The 21,440-nt window shown below is 44.9% G+C and overlaps 2 protein-coding genes across 4 annotated transcripts in view; one reads left to right on the top strand and one right to left on the bottom strand.

Moving 5' to 3' along the window:
* PCYOX1 (prenylcysteine oxidase 1) overlaps nucleotides 1-5,620 on the top strand; it is a 43,002-nt gene extending 37,382 nt beyond the window's left edge. For both annotated transcript variants that reach the window (XM_033948292.1, XM_033948291.1), the window contains 2 exons: nucleotides 2,712-2,864; nucleotides 4,046-5,620. In XM_033948292.1, coding sequence (XP_033804183.1) covers nucleotides 2,712-2,864; nucleotides 4,046-4,707 — 815 coding nt within the window. In that variant the 3' untranslated portion in view covers nucleotides 4,708-5,620. The remainder of the gene's footprint in view (nucleotides 1-2,711; nucleotides 2,865-4,045) is intronic.
* LOC117362235 (small nuclear ribonucleoprotein G) overlaps nucleotides 5,506-21,440 on the bottom strand; it is a 44,722-nt gene continuing 28,787 nt past the window's right edge. For both annotated transcript variants that reach the window (XM_033948294.1, XM_033948293.1), the window contains exon 4: nucleotides 5,506-5,708. In XM_033948294.1, coding sequence (XP_033804185.1) covers nucleotides 5,658-5,708 — 51 coding nt within the window. In that variant the 3' untranslated portion in view covers nucleotides 5,506-5,657. The remainder of the gene's footprint in view (nucleotides 5,709-21,440) is intronic.

The raw sequence follows: 21,440 nt of genomic DNA, 5'->3' as shown, positions 1-21,440 counted from the left end.
CAGAATTGCACACAGTATTCCAAATGAGGTCTCACCATGGTTCTGTATAATGGCATTATGACTTCAGGCTTCCGGCTGACGAAACTCCTGCGGATGCAACCTAACAATTGTCTTGCCTTAGATGAAGCCTTCTCCACATGATAAGCAGTTTTCATATCTGCGCTGATGATCACTCCCAAGTCTCGTTCTGTTGAAGTTCTAGCTAAGGTCTCACCATTCAAGGTGTAAGTTCTGCACGGATTTCTGCTGCCGAGGTGCATGATCTTGCATTTCTTAGCGTTGAAGCCCAGCTGCCAGGTCGAGGACCAAAGCTCCAACAAATGTAGGTTCTGTGTCATACTATCAGGTGAATTGCCATCTCTCACTATATTGCATAGTTTGGCGTCGTCAGCGAATAACGTTATCTTTCCTTGAAGCCCCTGAGTTAGGTCCCCTATGAATATGTTGAAAAGGAGCGGGCCCAAGACTGAGCCCTGCGGTACTCCACTGGTCACCTCCGATGTTTTAGAGAGGGTACCGTTAACTACCACCCACTGAAGTCTGCCACTCAGCCAGTCATTGACCCATGTAGTTAATGTTTCTCCCAGCCCCATTGATTTCATCTTGCTCAACAGCCTGCGATGTGAGACACTATCGAAAGCTTTGCTGAAGTCTAGGTATACGACGTCCACGGATTCTCACAAGTCTAGCTGTTTTGTTACCCAGTCAAAGAAGCTGATGAGATTGGATTGGCAGGACCTACTCTTGGTGAATCCGTGTTGACTGGGATCCCGTAGATTCTCCTCATCCAAGATTGTGTCTAATTTACGTTTGATTAGTGTTTCCATGAGTTTGCATACTATTGATGTGAGACTCACCGGTCTGTAGTTTGCAGCCTCTGCCCTGCAACCCTTTTTGTGCAGTGTAACAACCTTATCTGTTTTCCAGTCTATGGGGACTCTCCCCGAACTTAGGGAGAGATTGTGCGGTTCTACCAGGACATCACGCAGCTCATTGAGCACCCTGGGGTGTAGATTGTCAAGTCCCATGGCTTTGGTCACCTTGAGTCTAGCCAGTTCGTAGTAGACGTCGCCAGGTGTGAACTTGAAATTCTGAAACAGGTCTTCCACGCTGGGCCTTGCCTGCAACTGCGAACCGTGCCCCAGTGCCTCGCAGGTGAAGACCGAGCAGAAGTATTCATTCAATATTTCTGCTTTATCGGAATCTGATTCTGCGCAGTTCCCATCTGGTTTTCTAAGGCGTACTATCCCGTCTGTGTTCTTTTTCCTATCACTAATATACCTGAAGAAGGATTTGTCCCCTTTCTTCATGTTCTTTGCCATAGTCTCTTCCACTCGAAGTTTGGCCTCCCTGACTGCCGTTTTGACTGCTGCAGACCTTGCCCTATGTTCTAGTTTAGCTTCCCTAGTCTCCGTTCGTTTGTAGGAAATAAATGCTTTTTTCTTCTCCTTGACGAGGTGCGAGATTTCTGCGGAGTACCATTGGGGTTTGTTGTTTCTCCGCCGTTTGTGTACTGATTTAATGTAGAGGCTTGTCGCTTCATGTATGGTAGATTTCAGGGATGACCACATAGCTTCCACATCATCGGTCGTAGCTTGGTTCTGCAGTGTCCGGTGGACGAAATCTCCCATGCGTTCGAAGTCAGTGCCTCGGAAGTTGAGTACTTTTGTTTTCGTGTTTGATCTAGGGAAACCTTTCCTGAGGTAGAACCACACCATGTTGTTGTTGCTGGAGGCTAGCGTATCTCCTACCGAGACCTTCGAGACACTATCCCCGTTGGTGAGTACCAGGTCCAGGATCGCCTGGGCCTTAGTGGGTTCCAATACCATTTGTTTGAGTCGTGCTCCCTTTAGGGATGTTAAGTCTCCTGCTGCCGCTGGTTGTTGCTGAGTATGAGTTCCAATCTGCGTCAGGCATGTTGAAGTCCCTTAGCAGAACAGCGTCTCCCTGTAGAGTGATATTCTCTATGTCTTCAATTAATTCGGAGTCTTTGTCTTCCAGTTGTCTTGGAGGTCTATATACTACACCAAGATACAGGCATTTTTCCCTGCCTCTGGCCAGGTTCACCCAGAGGGATTCCCTGGTGTACTTGACATCTGTGATTCTGGTAGTTTTGATGTCTTCTTTAATGTATAGTGCCACCCCTCCCCCTGACTTTCCCTCTCTGTCCTGATGAAATAAGTTGTATCCTGGTATAGCCATATCCCACCCATGAGAGTCTGTGAACCAAGTTTCGGATATTGCCACCATGTCAAGGTCGGCATTCATTATTTTGGTCTCTAATTCTAGAATCTTATTGCATAGTCATTGAGATAGCCTAACAACCCAATGCATAGTCATTGAGATAGCCTAACAACCCAACTCATTCTTGAGTACTGGGAATGGCTACCACTGATTTTATGATTTAACTTTTATTTATAGATCTGTTTGGGCTTTATGTAGAATTAAGCAAATGAATCAGGCAACTAACAAGTGTTAAGTCATGGGTTCCAGTTGCTTCTCTTCTTATTTAGTGCACTATACAAGATAATTTACAATAGTCTGCTCTAAAACATTTTGCAGTTTGCTTACCGAAAGGTTAAAAGACTTGTTTATATAGTTGAGAAGTGGTAGGTTCAGGAACCAGACTGGGGCTCTGGTTTTTTTATATTTAGCTTGTGCTTCCCAGTATAGAGTTTAACAGCTTCCCATGGCTTTTCTTTCCTTGGTAGGTGCTGTATCTCTGGCTGGTACTGACCCCGGTCTCTGGGCAGTGGAAGGTGGCAACAAGCTTGTCTGTTTTGGACTTCTTTACTCTTCCAAAGCCCAACTGATATTGGGTACAGTTACATCTATAAAGGAGAAGTCAAGGCCCCAGCGGACAGGTCAGTTCATGGCTGTATTAAAGCAGAGGCAAATCAATCATCATCTTAGGTTGCAAACATCTCAAGGGGAGGGGCCTTGTCAGATATGCCAATTATGTAGTTCCTAACTGGCTTGCTATAGCAAATTTTTAGGTGTGCCAAGCTGCTGGCAAATAGAAGCATCAGCAGATAGAATGAGGGCTGGCCAGAGCTGCCATTGCCTGTGGAAGCTTTTCCTACTCTGTCCTTCGGTCAGTAGGATTTGGGGAGCAGTACTCACTTGTGCCCACATCTTTTGCTTGTTTTCCTGTGTAGTCAAAACTGTGAGAGGCCCCATAATCTTTGAGATCCTCCTGTCCTGTACAGTTCTGACTGCAGAACTGGCAGGAAGCAGCAACAGGTAAAAGTTGCTGCTCACATATGCCTGCTGATTTGAGGATTGGGTAGAAGAGGAAGAGATGAAGATGATTATGCAGGGAGTAGGTAGGATGATATGAATGACAGGCTACATCAGAGGCACCCAGGGCCCTTCAAAAGCATAATGCTACCTTTATCAGTTAGAGAAGTGTCTCGCAAACTTTGCAAAACTGTGGCACACTAAACGTGGTGGCCACAACTCAAGGGCATCCGGAAGTGCATGGACATCAATGCAATGAGGTCACGTGCATTCATGTGCAAAGGCCCTCCAGACAGGGCCCTGAACCGCCATTGGAGGGTGCTGGGAGATGCATAGAGAGGTGCTGGCTTGATTGCCTACAGTCGCCGTGAGAGGCACATCTTGTAGGCAGTCAACCGGCACCAGTGCCTCTCCTCCCTGGCATCTCATGGCACATCTGGAATCTCGGGCGACACACTAGTGTGATGCAGCACAGTTTGCGATACAGTGAGTTAGAGCTTACTGTATGGCTCTTAGGAATAGTCAAAGGCTTATAAGCTATGAAATTTCAAGCACTAAGCTGATGCCTGTTCTGCTTCAGGTGTAGACTATTTTGGGGCCTAGCAAATTTTTGTCTGGGCCATAGCTGAGTCTTCATTCACAACTGTATGTTATTTCCTGTATTTTAAACTCTCTTTCCTTTCAGTAGCCTGCTTAGGCTATCATTGACCATCCTCAGCTAAGGGCCACTGAATGCTAAGCTTGTTAAAATGGATCAGACTGCATACTTTGATGAAATTTTCTCTCCCTCTTTGTGTTCTTGTAGGAGGTATACTCAAACTATATGAAGTGAGCTACCAGACTGCAGCAGGCACCCTTTCAAACCTATATGACATTATCATTATTGCTACCCCCTTGGATCATGGTATGTCCAACATCAGTTTCCTTGGTTTCAATCCTCCAATTGTGGCATTCCAAAAGCATTTTCAGCAGACTGTGGCCACTTTCATCTATGGTCATATAAATGCATCTTTCTTTGGCTGTCAGGAACATTCTGATTTTAGCTTATCAGAGATTCTGACAACAGGAAACTCTAAACTGTTCCTGAATAGCATTGGTGCAGTGTCTCCAGTGAAGAGCATAAATGATCACACTTTGAAACCAGCATCCACTGCCTGTATCTGGAAAGTGTTCTCGCCTGAATCATTAACAGAGGAGCAGTTAGAAATGCTATTTACTTCGTATCATGCTGTGATAGAAAGGAAATGGCTGGCCTACCCTCAGTACAATCCCCCTGAGAAGTGCCCACCTATAATACTCCATGACCGGATATATTACATTAATGCCATAGAAAGGGCAGCCAGTGCCATGGAAATGAGTGCCATTGCAGCCAAGAATGTGGCACTCCTTTCTCATCATCATTGGTATGACAAATTGGACAGAATTGACCAAGAGGATTTAAATGAAAAACTCAAGTCAGAGCTATGAGAAAGCTGAAGATGGAGAAGCAGCGGACATTTTCAGCTATATCTGGATGGGATGGACAGCAGCAGCCTGAATTCCAGTCCACAAGAAAAATAAAGAATACAAATTAACATTAACTCTTTCTCCAGAGGGAAATGGGAACATCCACTAACGTTAACAGCCAATAAAACAAGGGCTGGATCTATGATTTCTAGTGCATCCATCCATTTCTTTAACATACACCTAAATCAGGCAAATTGCTTAATGGTGCATTAATTTGTAGACTAACAAGTTAAATTGATTGAATATGCACTTGTCAACACAACAGTAAAAAAATGCCATGCTTGGAAGTTTGTCATCCAAGTGCTCGTAGCTAGAGTTGGCCCTGCACAACACAGTACTGGTTTTTGCACTTTTCCCTCACAGACAGCCCCTACTTTATTTCTCTATGAAGAGAAAATGTGAACAAAAAAATATAATTAGTTTTTTATTTTAGAAACTTTAGCAGATTCAGATATGGTGATAAACTGAAAAATCTTTGTACTAGGGTTTTTAAACAAATTGTACTAATCCTCATCCTCAACCCAGTTGTAGGCCAGGTGCATCCAGTTTGTGTAAAGAGCTGCATCTGAACACATTAAGCAAGTTTCATAGTGCAATTCTTGGGCTCCAGTTCTGATCAGTAAGCTAGCAGTGGGCTCCTGCAAACTGTTCCTCAGATTGCTACTATAAATACTGCTATTTGGCTTGAATAACTCACAACCTCCTCTTCCTCCCATAGTATCCTTTAGCATACTGGAAAACTAATTTATAAAAAACATAACTTTATTAATCAAAAGCTTTAATAAAAAGAAAAAAAACCTTGGATATGTACAGCTTTTAACTTTGAAGTATGATTAAGCAATTAATCAAATTTTAAATAAAACTTGAACCTTGATCCTTCTGCTCAATCTGCAAGTTTGTTGATGTGTCAACTATACTCGTTCCAAGGCTTCTAGTATGATGATGCTATTTCCTCGTATTACCTAAAAAGCCAGAGTAGGAGAAAAGTTAGTATGCCCCTCTATATAAAAAGTACTTTTTAATAGCCAAAAGGAAAGTGTATTTTTCTCTCCTTTGCAACTGATTGCAACATTCCCATAAAGTTGATCTTACACAGGACAGTGCTTACTGATATGCTTGGATGAATCAACTTCAGGTATGCAAACTGATGACATAAAAAGACAGACTATACTGAGAAAGACTAGCAAGGTAGGGTTCTCCAGAAAAAAACTAAAGTTGGAGAAGCTTTACTGATTTAAATTTTTCCCATGAATGTGTGTGTGCTTGATCACAAAATATTTTTGTACAATTTGTAGGCCCAACCTGGGTTCGCTCAAAGCTAATGAATATAAGCACCACCAAAATCTGATTTTTGTCCTTAAAATCAGTTGCTAATTTTGCACTAAACAGGTAATAATGCTATCTTTATGCTATGGACATAGATTAAACATGTAATAGAAGTAAAGGTGACAGACATGGGTGAAAATTGCTGGGTTACAATGTCATACAGAAATCAAACAAATTCATAGAACTAAATGTTTGACTGTCACATGGCTGATTGGGCTTGTCTGTGCAAGTATGACATCAGCAGCTGATCTGCTACCTGTGATATACGAAGATCATTTCATAAATAATGCACACTATTTTTTTAAAAAAAATTTACATGTTTTATTTTTTTTCAAATATTTCTTTACAATCCTTCAATTTAGTCTCCCTGCTTTGCAATGACCGAGTCCCAACATCTGGGAAGCTTCATTATTCTATCCAAGACACCGTTTTAATTCAGTTGCCGAATGGCTCGGGTACTGGCGGAAGAAAGCTCTTCCAGAGATGAAAACGATGTCCACGCATAGGTTAGAAACATAGAAACATAGAAAGATGACGGCAGAAAAGGGCTACAGCCCATCAAGTATGCCCACTCTACTGTCCCACCCCATTAAGTCAGAGTGCTGCTCGACCCACGAAGAGATCCCACATGGCTGTCCCATTTATTCTTAAAGTCGAGCACGCTAGTGGCCTTGATCACCTGCACCGGTAGTTTGTTCCAGTGATTCACCACCCTTTCTGTAAAGAAATACTTCCTGGTGTCACCACCAAATCTCCCTCCTCTGAGCTTGAGCGGGTGCCCCCTTGTGACTGAAGGTCCCTTAGGAAAGAATATGTCGTTTTCCACCTCGACGTGACCTGTGACGTACTTAAATGTCTCAATCATGTCACCCCTCTCCCTGCGCTCCTCTAGAGAGTAGAGCTGCAACTTGCCCAGTCTTTCCTCGTATGAGAGACCCTTGAGTCCGGAGACCATCCTAGTGGCCATTCGCTGGACTGACTCAGCTCGAAGTACATCTTTACGGTAATGTGGCCTCCAGAATTGCACACAGTTCTGTACAGTGGCTTTATGACTTCAGGTTTACGGCTGACGAAACTTCTATTGATACATCCCATCATCCTCCTTGCCTTGGATGAGGCCTTCTCTACTTGTTTGGCAGCCTTCATGTCCGCACTGATGATTACTCCCAAGTCCCGTTCTTCTGAGGTCGTAGCTAGTGTTTCTCCATTCAAGGTGTATGTTCTGCATGGATTTCTGCTGCCGAGATGCATCACCTTACACTTCTTTGCGTTGAAGCCCAGCTGCCATGTTGAGGACCAGTTTTCCAACTTGATCAGATCCTGCGCCATACCATCCGTGAGATCGCTTTTACCTACTATATTACACAGTTTGGCATTGTCGGCAAACAGCGCTACTTTTCCCTGAAGCCCTCGGGTCAAGTCCCTTATGAATATGTTAAAAAGGGATAGTCCCAGGACTGAGCCCTGCGGCACTCCGCTAGTCACCTCCGATGTTTTAGAGAGGGTGCCATTGACCACCACCCTCTGAAGTCTTCCACTCAGCCATGCCGTTAGTTTCTCACCTAACCCCATCGATTTCATCTTGTTAATAGTCTACGGTGTGGGACACTGTCAAAAGCTTTACTGAAATCCAAGTACACTATGTCCAGAGACTCTCCCGAGTCTAGCATTCCTGTCACCCAGTCAAAGAAGCTGATAAGATTGGATTGGCATGACCTGCCCCTAGTGAATCCATGTTTACAGGGATCCCTCAGATTCCCCTCATTCAATATCGTGGAAAAAGGTAAAAATCTGGTGGTCACATGTCTGGTCTGTAGGGAGCATGAAATAACACCTCCCAGCCGTTTTCATGTAGTTTTTCAATGACATTCCCTATGTACGGGCGAGCATTGTTGTGAAGAATGAGTGGCCCAGGCAAGAGCAACTGAGTTCAGGTTTTGTGCATTTTTCTGCACATTTTTTGCAAAAAAAATCATGATAATACACTGCTGTGACATTTCTTCCGCATGAAACTTTGTGATGATGATGCCTTCATGATCAAAAGCAAAAATCATCATTTGTTTGACTTTTGATTGGGCTCGTTGAAATTTTTTTGATTGTGGGGAAGATGGCGATCTCCACTCGTCAATGAAAAACTATGCGAAGGCCTCCAGTGATGTCACCGACTAAGATGGAGGGTTAGGGAACTAGCTCTGACTCTCAGCAGCGTATTGCCTCTCTTCTCCCACTGATTTCAGCCTCTGTACCAAGCATGTTTGAGAGCCGGGAGTGTGCGACGACGACCATGATTAAAAAATGCCTTCTGAAAGACGGATGAGGGGAGAAAGCTAGAGCATGGTGGAAAGGAGGCCTCCGTGATGTACACGGGACCTCCAGCGTGTCTGCGCACAAGTCGGGAGACAGCACTTCCAAGGACGAGTCTGAACGGAAGCTTCCCTGAGGTTGCGGCGCACAGACTTGGCGTCGGCCGTTACCAAAGCCAATTCGCAACAGTGGGCCTCTGAAATAAAAAACGAAGTGGCGGCAGTGAAGGGCAAAATCAGAGATGCAGTCAAAGAGTTCCGGAAAGATTTTGCGGACCTGCTGGGTAGGGTGGAAGACACAGAATGGCGGATTGGGGAGCAAGAGGAAGCAGTGCTCACTACCAATATGGGTGATGTACAAAAAGATCTCCTGGACTGTTGTGTGAGACTGGAGGACTTAGAGAACAGGTCCAAGCAGAACAACGTGCGTATCCGGGGTATACTGGATACAGAGGAGTATAGAGATGCCACGGTCGTGGTGCAAGTTTATCTTTGCTGAGGTGGGGGACTCTGTAGCTGATCCAGGCATCCTGAAAGTGGATAGGGCTCACCATACATTGGGCCCAAAGAAGGGGGATTTCCCCAGAGACATTATAGCCTGCATTCATAATTTTCATGATAAAGATCGCCTGGTGAAGAAAACGAGAGACCTGGGTGTTATCACCTGGCAAAAATCATAAAGTAGAGATATTCCAAAATCACTCAGCTATCACCTTGCAGAAGCGGAGTAAGTTTCGTCTGCTCTTGGATGTGCTGAAAAAGAAAAAAATATGCACTACCGCTGGCTATTCCCCTTTGGCCTGCTTGTCACCATTAACAGGGCGCACAAGAGAATGACGAAGGTGGCGGAGCTGCGGGCATTGTTTCAGAAGGAAGGCCTGGTGATGCAGGGAGATCTCACACTGGGCAGACTGTCGGCTCAGAAGTTGGAGCGGTATTGGAAGGAGGCACCACAGAGGCACAGAGGGCAGAACAGTGAACGACTGGAGGGTGCAGAGCCTGAGATGATCGCAGTAGCTCCGCATGGCACCTGAGTAGACTGCTGAGAACTGTACTTGTTAGCTTTTTAGTGGGACTCTGGACCTTTGTTTGGATCCCTTGATGACATTGGGAGTGTGAATGGGGCTGGATAGCTGTGAGTTTCGGGTGTGGAATGTGGGGGGCTTATGAGTGTTGGTGGCATGGTTGTGGGGGGAGGGGGGCATATAGTAGGTGTCATTGAATGGAGGTTGAGTCACATGAAGCCATGGTGGGAGTTGGGTGTGAGGGCTTGAGGGGTTGGTGGGGAGGGGGGCAGTGGGGTGGAGAGCTGGCTGAGAGGGGGAGGGATGCTGATGTTGGGTATGTCTTCTCTTGTTAAGGATGGGGGGATAGTAAATTAAAAGTGGGAGCCTGAATGTTAAGGGGCTCAATATGCCTGTTATTGAAGGAAGTAAAGGGCTTATGTTTTGATATCTGTTTTGTTCAAGAAACTCATTTTGTGAAAGCAAGGGAAAACCTTATACAGTTCCGGGACTATCCCTTAAGGACTTGGGCTTCTAATAGGTTGGAGAAGAAAAAAGCGGGGGTGGGAATTCTGTTTTCTAAGAGGTGGTGACTGAATGGGAATGGAGGGATGAGGTGGGGGAGGTGGATAATTTGGATGGGGGTAATCAATGGGGCTCAGGTGATGCTGGTTAATTTATATGCGCCCAATTCTAAATAGGGTAAATTTTTTGACACTTGGCTATCCAAAATTCTATCAGTAAAGGTTGGGCACAGGGTAGTTGGAGGGGACTTCAATCTGGTACTTAATCCAGAGTGGGACTCTACAGGGAAGAACAGGGATAGAAGAAGATAGTATGGGACCCATGCACAGTTTATGCCCCTTGCGGGCTGCATCGCACGCAATAAGTAGCTGCAAATCCATCAGCCATCTGCCGCATTTACGGCATGAATCCATGCCATCCTGTCCTGAGGTGACCATCTGTGAAGTTTGGAGCAAAAATGAAGCTTCTAAGTTCAAAAAATATATTTTTAAAAACTTTGAAGAAAATCCAAGATGGCTGCATTAAAACATCCAGGAAAAACGCAGGGAAATGCAAAAAACAGATTTTACAGGTGGGGGACCAGGGCATGCAAGGAAATTATCTAAAATCCCAATTTCAGCATCCACCAAAATCGGCAAACTCTGCGACTCACAGAGACCTGTGCTGCAATGAAAGTCTATGGCAGCCTGCAATACACAGTACAAGCAAGGAGATCATAAGAACTGCCATCTCTGGATCAGACCATAGGTCCATCAAGTCCAGGGATCCGCCCACGCGGAGGCCCAGCCAGGTGTTACCTGGCGAATCCTTAGTCACCCGTATCCTTCTATGCATCTTGCGAGGAGATGTGCATCTAACTTGCCCTTAAATTCTAGAACGGTGGGATCCGCAGCAACCTCCACCGGGAGAGTGTTCCAGGTGTCCACCACTTGCTGTGTGAAGCAGAACTTCCTGGCATTTGTCCTGGGCTTGTCCCCCCTCAGCTTCCGTCCATGACCTCTTGTCCTAGTCACATTTGACATCGTAAATAACTTTTTTCCTGCTCTATTTTGTAGATTCCTTTTAGTATTTTGAAAGTCTCAATCAGATCCCTTCACAGTCTCCTCTTTTCAAGGGAGAACAGTCCCAGTTTTCTAAGTCGTTCTTTGTAGCTCAAGTTCTCCATACCTTTTACTAGGTTTGTTGCTTGCCTCTGCACCCTCTCCAGCAGTTTTATATCCTTCTTTAGGTAGGGAGACCAGTGTTGGACACAATATTCAAAGTGTGGTCTGACCACTGCTTTATAGAGCGGCATTATAACCTCCTCTGATCTACTCTTTATCATGCCCAATATCTTGTTTGCTTTCTTTGCCGCCGCTGCACATTATGCTGATGGTTTCAGGGTCCTAACAATCAGTACACCCAGGTCCTTTTCTTGTTCGCTCTTACCCAATGTTACACCTGACATTCTATACTCGTGCTCCTTGTTCTTTATGCCCAAATGCATTACTTTGCATTTTTCCACAGGATCTGATTAAACTGGATTTTTCAGGTCTTCTGACCACCTCACCTTTTCTGTCATCACAGATCATGACCACCAGGATCCCTCAGGGAAATTAGGGAAGACATGCAGTCCGGTTCTGATCCCAGCGTACCACCACAGAACTGCAGCAGCCTGCGCTCTACCCCTTTGCAGACGAACCAGGGGAGAGATGGCTCCCGATCCAATCTACAGGCTGTCTAGAGGGCTTACTGCAGTTTAAGCTTACAGAAGCAGACAAAATTTAAAATGTCTGTGATCTCCCAAAGGATTACTTCCACAGAGTGGATCCGCAGCACTTGGGCAAACCAGCAAAACAAATCAAATAAAGACTAGGAATTAAAAACAAATCACGAACAGAAGAAACTGATTTCACCCATGCAGCGAGGCTGCAGGAACAAACTGAGCATGACAGGAAGCTACCAGGCAGATAGCCTAGAGGGGAGGGAACAAATTTTATTAGTCCTGCAGCCGAGGCTAAAGAGGACGCAAGATCCCACGAGTTCAGCCTCCAAAGGGATTATACAAGAACAGTATTGCAGGTTTTATCCTATCTCAAGAAAACATTGAATGCTTGAGTGTTTGGAACACCATTGCTAGATGACTACACCAAAGTGTACATGTGTAGATATTAGTGAAGTATGTTAAATTTCTGTTATTTTCCCCAATAAAGTGTAGATATTGAAGATTTTTGGCATAAAATGTCTTTTTATTAATGTATCATTGCTGAGTGTGAAAACATAAAAGTTATAGCTATAATACCAAGACATTTTTGCTCCATTAAGCAAAAATAAATAGCATATTTTAAGAAAAACGGAGCTTTATGTAATCAGTGACTTTGAGGGACCCTAGGATGGGTTTAAATGTTTTTATTATTTTCTGATTAAGCACAATCAAATTCATGGGAAAAATCTTCAATTCCCACAGTTGTTCCAACTTTAGTTTTTTCTGTACAACCCTACTATCAGGGTAATCCAATTTTTATTGCTACTACAGAAACAAGCACTATTCCAACTCTGCACAGACAGGTTTTATTAGATTTAAACTGTTCCTGGTGGACCAGGCTGATAATCACCATCCAGCCAGCTCTGGGTTCTTATTGGATAAGACCTTACCTCATCTACTGTCTATGTACCCACCTCATCCAATCAGAAAACTGGTGTGTGTGATATGTCCTCTATATCAGGGACTCTAGCTAGACTGGCAGGCAGACCCTCTCTCAGGAAAGACAGAGAGCAGTTATGAGACACCTTTCTCTAATGGGTGTTATTTTACCAACGTGTACCATATTTTTTGCTTCATAAGATGCACCTGACCATAAGACTCACCCTAGATTTAGAGGAAAAAAAGAAAAAAAAACCATTCTGAACCAAATTCTCCCTGCCAGGCTCTGTACCCAACCCCATACTCCTTGTCAGGCTCTGCACCCTGCCCCCCTCTGGTGGTCTAGTGGTAGGCCAGCACAGGGCGGGCAGGCCTAGTGGCAGGCCCCATAACTCCCACATACCCTAAATCATCCCCAACACCCCCAGTACCTTAAATCATCCCCCTATGTACCCCCCAGCACTTTTTTTTATCATACCCCCCCATACCTTTAAAAATCCCTTCCTCGATGGCTGTCTTGGAATTTTAAACATCCCTCTCTCCCCCCCCCCCCCCGGTATCTATTAAAATCTCTCCCTCCTTAGGCGGCTATCTCAGTATTTTAAACTTCACCCCGGTACCTTTTAAAATCCCTCCCTAGACAGCTGTTTTGGAATTTTAAACATCCCCCCACCCCTGGTACCTTTTTAAATCCCTTCCTCTCTCACTAGCTGTCTCCTCTTATTTCCCAGCCAGTGGCGCGGAGGTCAGAAGAGTGCGGAGGTAAGGAGCAAAGCTTTCTCTGCTCCTGCTTCGGTCCGCGCTGCTTTCTGAATGGCTGCAATCCTGATCGCAATCCTCCGCACTCTTCTGACCTCCGCGCCACTGGCTGGGAAATAAGAGGAGACAGCTAGCGAGGGAGGGATCACGCTGGACTACCAGGTTATTTGTAACAAGGTACCACGGCGGGTGGGGTGTTTTACAAAGGTGCAGCGGGCAGGGTGTTTTAAAAAGATGTGGTGGCAGGAGGGGTGTTTTTAAACTGTACGGGGGGAGGTAAATTCTTTGTACCTTCGCTACATAAGACGCACTGAAATTTCCACCCACTTTTGGGTGGGAAAAAAGTGCATCTTATGGAGTGAAAAATATGGTAGCTCCTCGGGTACTGCTGCTTACACTCAGTGCTCATACATGACCCTGGACTACAACTATGTGCTGTACTAAGAACCAATACAGGGTGGTATCTCAGTTTCAGCTAAGACTAGTTTGAGGAGGGCTGTGTGCATTCCAGCTTCATTGTTAGACAGCCTTTAACTATGAATGCAAAAACACAATAGAGAAGAGGCAATTTATCTACATGACCTTATCTGTAAAGCAGCTATGAAACATCTGTTTGGAGCCCAAGAAAGGTTAGAGAGAGACCTGCCACCATGAGCCCTTTAGACCAGCACACCTCAGGATTTTTTTTGTTATTTCTTTTACTTAGAACAGACTCCATGGCTCTCAAAGCTGGAAGGCTGACCAACTAGGGGGCCAGGCCGCCTGCTGAGGCCCTCTAAAAAAATATGGGGAGGTGGAGGAAGGTGGGGGAGGGGCCCAGCAAGAGACCCGCCAGGTTTAACACCCCCGAGGTCGTCGATCCCCAACAGAACCCGCCCAAGCTCTATCCAGCACAAAAAGGGGAACCAGGAGTCCACAAACAAAGTTCCAACAGTGCTAAGAGGGGAGCTGAAAAGCCTGAGACTGAAGAAAACTGGAGTAGCAAGAGGGAATCCTATATTGATATACAAGTTTGATCTCAGTCTCCACCTGCTGGTAGCAGTAAGGCATATTACCCATTCGTAAGAACTATACCAGTCTACCAAGCAATACAGAACAGATTTATTCAAAGTACACCCAATGAGTAAGGACTATTATTTTTCCTATGGTCAGGATAAGATAGAAAGCATTGTTAAGTTCCAAGTATGAGTCAGGAACTTTGGCATGTGGTTTCCTAGATTACTGTTAATCTGTTAGACATAAACACAAAACTCACTTCTATACCGCTAAATTCTATGCGATTCACAAAAGATAAAGAATACAGCAACATAGATCTAGCTTCCAAAAGATTCTATAAAAAGATGTGTTTTTAAAGCATGTCGAAACTGTTAGGAGTTGGAAGATGTAAATACATGATTCAGGTCCTTAGCCCATCAAGCTGCTTGAAAAGACAACAGACGCGCCTGGAATTTTTTTAAAATTTATAACCCTTTGCAAATGGAAAAGAGAATAGCGCATGAGATTTCCTAGAATGTTTGGCATTAGTGATGATAAAAGATTCCATAATATATTCTGGGATGAGACCTGTTAATGCTTTGAAGCAAATACATCCAAACTTAAACTTAATCTACGCCTCAACCGGCAGCCAATGCAATTGATGATAGCAAAAGGTAAGATGACTGTACTTCTTTAAATCATAAATCAATCTAACCACTGCATTCTGTATTATACGTAGTCTTTGGAGATTTTTTTGGACTCCAGCAAAGTGAACAATATCGCAGTAATCAATAACCAATGATTGTACTAACAATCAAAATGATTTTATATTAAAGTATGCTCTGATGATTCTTAGTTTCCACAACACTATTGAGTCTACCTGATTTTTCATAGTAAGATTTCGATCAAGGATTACTCCAAGTTGGTTGAACAATGTACGTTTTAGCATTTAAAACAAAGGATGTAGCATCTTCCTTCAAATTCGGAGGAAAGGCGGGAGAGGGGAGATATAGAGACATTTAAAAACCTACATAATATAAATGTGCACGAGTCGAGTCTCTTTCATTTGAAAGGAAACTCTGCAATGAGAGGGCATAGGATGAAGTTAAGAGGTGATAGGCTCCGGAGTAATCTGAGGAAATACTTTGTTACAGAAAGGGTGGCAGATGTGTGGAATAGTCTCCTGGAAAAAGTGGTGGAAACAGAGACTGTCTGAATTCAAGAGGGCCTGGGATTGGCACATGGGATCTCTCAGAAAGAGATAATGGTTACTGCAGATGGGCAGACTAGATGGGGTCATTTGGCCTTTATTTGCCATCATGTTTCTATGTTTCAATTTAAATTCTGCCATCCAAGATTCAATTGCCAACAGAATCTCAACAACAGTTTGATTGATTTGAGAGAACGTAGATATTAGGATTAATACAGTTATGTCATCTGCATAGCTAAAGAGTTTGATCTTAAAGTTGGATAGTCTGTTTCCCAAGGAAGCTAAATAGATATTGAAAAGAAAAGGGGAAAGTGGAGATCCTCGAGGTACTCCACAAGAGTTGCTCCAACTGTTAGAGAGCTCATTCTTGAACCTTACTTGATACATTTGAGACTTTAGGAAACCTTCAAAAACCCAGCCATACATACCTATAGCATCCTAACATTTTTGTAATTTGCCATGGTCAACAAGATCAAAAGCACTACTCAAATCTAATTGTAAAATTAGGGCACTAATACCCTTACTGAAAAAAGATTGCATAAATTATCCATCAGTGATGCCAAAACTGTCTCTGTACTATATAAATTGTCTAAAACCTGATCGCGATCCATGCAGAATGAAGAAATACTCTAGATCATAGGTGTCAAACTCAAAAGACCTGTGGGCCAAATCCGGCCTGCCTGGTCGTTTTATGCGGCCTGCAGTCCGATACCCCCAGTGTTATCTTGTGGCTGGCTCATTCCTCCTCACAGCTGTAGTGTGCACGGAGCTACTTGCAGCAGCTCCTCGCACGTCCCATGCCTCGTCCAGAAGCATTCCCTCTGTAGTTGCGACGTCAGAGAGAAGGCTTCCGGTGCAGGACGCCCGAGGAGCTGCTGCACGCGGCTCCATGCCTGAGGGAGGCACAGCATGGAGGGAGACAACAAAGGTAGGGGGAATGATTTTATTGAATTGTGTCAATTTTGAGCATTTTAATCTGCTATCTTTTGCACTGCTCAGGAAGAAATACATTTGTTTTTCTCTGGGGGTTGTAGTGCATGCAGAATCTTATGGTTTAAAAAAAATATATATTAGTACTTTTAGGTTTTGGTTCAGAATTTTTCCTTGGTTTTTCTTATCTACATGGTGTGACCGGATAAGACCTGGACTGGAGTAGCCCAAGCCCTGACCTGGGTCACCCAAGCCTCAGCCGAACGGTTGGTTGAGGCATGGAGGGTAGAGGGGTGTCTGCATCAAAATAGGAGGTCCAATACAGGTGTTTAGTATGAATTTTAAGATGACTTTATTTTCTGGTTTTATATTGTAGTGCAATTCCAAAACATCCAAACAAAAAACTCTCATTGGTGGCTAACAGCTTATTAGCACATCATGCTTATTCACTTTACAGTTCAAGAAAAGAAAATATGAGTTTAAACAGCTTGCCTCTGGAGCAGTTCTCAGGTTGTAATTAGCCCTCTCACCCTAAGCATAAGCTTCTTAACTGTTTGGTTACCCTTAGTTAATCAGACGCAGTAATCCTTAATTTCTCCGTTACTTTGTTTTATGAAGCAACACCACATTATCAGAAACAGCTTTCTATTTCCCACAAACGTTACTCTGTGATCATGCCTTCAAGCATGCCTAATTCCTCAGGTCCCATTTCAATATCCTTCCATCAACATTTCCTCATCATATTTAGTACCTTCAGAAGCATGATTAGAGGCTTTAGTTTTAAGGTATTCTACCTGCTTGCTTTGGGAAGTGCTGGTCTCTGCCTTCTGAATCTGGTCTTGCATAGGTCTGCCTCTATCCAAGGATTCAGAAATGCTTTAAGTCTGTGGCTGCCTCCTTGGCCTAGAGACCTCACCCTTTTCTCTAGCATGGGGCTGATTGTCTCTCAAAACACCTGTGGTTATCTGGTGCTTTGCTAATGAGCCTCAATAACTTCCCTGCTCATTAACCCTGCCCCCAGCACAGCTGATTGCAGGAGCTAATCCCTTTGTGGGTTTTGCTATCACCTGCCTGGTGCATGCTGGTCCATGTAGTTCTTTGCTTTTAGTATTCCCTGCACTAGAACTAGGCAAGTATAATCAGGTCACTTTTGGGTTTCCTTTAACTGGGGATAAATTCTGCACGGCTGTTTCCCTAACCTGCCTGCTTTTAGGGGTAGGTTTAGAGCACTGCAGGGTTTCTTCCAGCATGACAGGACTCTCCCTGTCACAATGTAGGTGTGTCTTGTGGTCTGGTGCTGAGAAGCCCAAAGCCCCCCTGTACCTCTTTTTAACTGGCGGTGGTCCAGTGTGGTCTCCTGCTGGATGGCTGATTTTCTCCCTGTAGAGTGGCGCATAAGGCAGGAACGCGACCTTTGTGCTTCCTGCCTGGTCCTGCTCTGCGATTGGCTGCCGTCAATTGTCTTTTTTGGGCTTTAGTTTCTTTTTTCTCACACACACATATTGCTCGCCTGCCCTCATGAGGACTATTTGGAGTGAGCCAGGGCTTCCGTGCTCTGGGAGGGGAGGGGTTTCTGATTGGGAGGGCCCCATTCCCCTTTTCTCAATCAGCGCATCTTGACTCTCACAACTATGTGAATTTGATTGTATTTCTCATGGTTACGGGCTGCCCCTCACTTAATGCTCTTTCAGTATATCTCCTGGAATGTTAATGGAGTGACCTTGCCAGTTAAATGACAAAAATTACTGCATGCCCTGAATCATCAGAGAGCTAACGTCTTTTTACAAGAGAACCAGCTGTCGGCTTCGAAGCATGCCAAATTCCAGAGGTGGTAGGTGAGGCATCAGTTGGAAGTACTGATTTTGACCTGAAAGGGGATTTCTTTTCTAGTGCAATGACAATGGGTAGACCTGGGAGGCCACTATATTATAGCATGGATGGTTCTGAACCGTCAGGAGCTGGTTCTGTGTAATGTATATTCGCCCAACACCTATAAAAATAAATTTTACACCTCTCTAATTTCCAAACTGAGTCAACACCTTGATGTTCCTCTCATCATAGGAGGTGACTTTAATTATGTGCATGATCCCTCTATAGATAAATCTCAGCTACAGCCCAATGATAGGGTTCAGCCTAATAGAGGCATCCCAATACTATGCTCCGCTTTGGAGGTCTTCAACATTTGGAGGACCCTACATCCAGTTGATAGAGATTTTACCCATCTTTCCTGTGAACATGTCTGCTCATCCAGAATAGATTATTGGTTGGTTTCACGTTAACTTTTCCTTCAGATAGAATCAGTAGAAATTGGCTCCTTTGATGTGTCAGATCATGCCATGATTTTGGTTTGCTTCAGATTGGGTGATGTCTCCCCAGGATTTTTTCAATGGAAATTCTCTCTCCATTTCTACCATGTCACAAAATTCCAAGAATTTCTGATTCAGCGGTATAACCTAGAGCAGGGATGCCCAATATGTCGATTGCGATCGACCGGTCAGGCAACGCGAGTCAATCACGGAGCCCATCCCGGGCTCCATGATAAACTCGTGTTGCCGTCCCGATCGACCTGCCGATCAGCTTTCCTCTCCCCGAGGTCCCCCACCGGTCATCACTTCACGCACACCCTTCTCACTGTGCCCTTCCTTGCCCGACTGCCAGAACCCGTCTTCCCTCTCTCGCTTTCTCCCGTAAATACTCTTTGATAGACTGGGGGATGATGTCACTTCCTTCGGGAGAAGGCGGGAGGGGGGTCTAGGGAAGTCATGACCCTGGAGAACTGAGCGCTAGCTGCCCCTGGCGGAATCGACAGAGCCACCAGACTGGAGAAAGGCGGTCAGGAGCGGGAGGTGCTCTGCCCAAAAATGCCGGAGCTGCTGCTGCTCTGATATCTTGAGCCTGAAAATGGGAAGTTGAGGTGGTTCCAGGGGAGGGTGGGGGGGCCTACGCATTCTTGTAAGTGCCATGTTGAAAGGAGACTGGAACGGCTCTCATGGAAGGCTTTATATACTGGATTTCTCTCGTGCCCAGGCTTTTTCTCTTCCTCGGCCCTGGGCGTCCAGAGATTTGGGCCTGCAGAAGCCTTATGCTGACCAGCATTCCTCTCCCCGACATCAGAGAGGAATTTCTGGGCCAGCCAATTGCTGCATGGGTGGCCCGGAACTTCCTCTCCGACATCAGAATTGACGGGGAGCGGAACGCTGGTCAGCACAAGGCTTCTGCAGGGAGAGCTTGGGGCGGCGGTGGCTTGGAGGCCTGTTCCCCGATGGCGGGGGCAAACCTAGTGGCTTGGGGGAGGGCAGGGAGAAAGAAACAAAAGGGGCAGACAGGGAGACAGAAAGAAGAGGGGCAAGGAGACAAAGAAAGAAGGAACAGGGAGACAGAAAGAAAGTGGGCATGAAGAGAGAGAGAAAGAAAGGGAGGCAGGGAGAAAGAAAGAAAAAGTTGGGGGAGAGAATGAGGTCTGGAAGAGAGAAAGCATACAGGAGGCTGAAAGAAGGGAAGAAATATTGGATGCAGGAGTGGGGTGAAGTCAGAAGAAGTGCAGCCAGAGTGAAGTGAGAAAAAGTCAGAAGAAGAAAGTGCAACCAGAGACTCATGAAATCACCAGGCAACAAAGGTAGGAAAAATGATTTTATTTTCAATTTAGTGATCAAAATGTGACCATTTTGAGAATTTATATCTGCTGTCTATATTTTGCACTATGATTTCCTTTTACTAAACCGCAATAGCGGCTTTTAGCGCAGGGAGCCTATGAGCGTCAAGAGCAGCGGGGGCATTCAGCGCAGCTCCCTGCGCTAAAACCTGCTATCATGGTTTAGTAAAAAGGGAGGGGGTATATTTGTTTATTTTTGTATGGTTGTTACTGAAGTGACATTGCATACAGTCATCTGCCTTGACCTCTTTGAAAAAAACCCAGAATATGAATGATAATTAACATTTTCTCTGCCTTTCAGTGTGCTTTGTGTTTTTAAAAAAATGTTATTGTTGGTAGATCATTTTGACTTGGTCATTTTAAAAGTAGCTCGCAAGCCCAAAAAGTGTGGGCACCCCTGACCTAGAATATCAAGCAAATCCTATACTATACTGGGAAAACAGCCAAAGCACTGCTAAGGGGGGAGATAATGTCTTACGTGCGTCATCAATATAAGGCTCGTGACCAGGAGATACTGCGCCTTGAGCAGCAGACGGGTTGACTTCGACATCTTTATGGTCAACAACCCATCCCATATAGATATGACTTTGGACACCCGAAGGGGCACTTCTGGAACCTCCCAATGATCCATAAGAATTTTTGTAAAGTCTTGATGTGAGGGACAGCAAGAGGTCTGTGCCTTGGTGCTGCTCATAAGCAAGCACTGTGTGGCAGAGAACTGAGAAGCCTCTAGCTTCAATTCTTTGAGGGATTCTGCGATCATCCTCATAAGCACGGAAGGTTTAAACAGTCGGCCTGCCATTGGGTCCTTGCCAAGATCCAGAGCCTCCCTCAAATCTGGGCCTTGAGCTTCCAGGGATGCAGGGGTATCTCCTGCTACAGAAGAGCAGGACCCTGACTGGGAGAGTAAAGGCATTAAAATGGAGCCATTATCGTCCGATTCGTCAACTGACTCAGCATCCCCGACCTGCACATGGCACTGTTATAGGGAAGCTCCCCTGCCACAAGCAAGAGGTGCAAATCTAGAGGGATCCATGATGCCCTTTTTAATCATATAGGCCTCAAATGTCATGTTAATGAATTCAGGGGGAAATCCCTGCCCCTCATGTCCAGGTGATCCCTGCAGAGGCTGCTTAGTACTTTCTTTGGGCTTTTCTCACCCAGATGGGGCTGCGCTGTTCCCTGGCTCAAATTTGGACTTTTTCCCTGTTTCTCGGACCAACTAGGCACTAAATACCCCGATGGACCAGAGGGGGCTAGCCTGTGACTCACATCCCCTCCTCATATGCCACACAGTATGTGAACACGGATGCTCCTCAGACTGCCTTTTACCACAAATAGAACATGAATCTGAACTATCCTGACCTGAGGAGTTCATTTTACCTGT

This window comes from Geotrypetes seraphini, chromosome 6 (assembly GCF_902459505.1).
Source record: "Geotrypetes seraphini chromosome 6, aGeoSer1.1, whole genome shotgun sequence".
Classification (NCBI taxonomy): Eukaryota; Metazoa; Chordata; class Amphibia; order Gymnophiona; family Dermophiidae; genus Geotrypetes; species Geotrypetes seraphini.
Note: the sequence above shows the minus strand (reverse complement) of the source record. Positions and strands in the feature narration are given on the sequence as shown.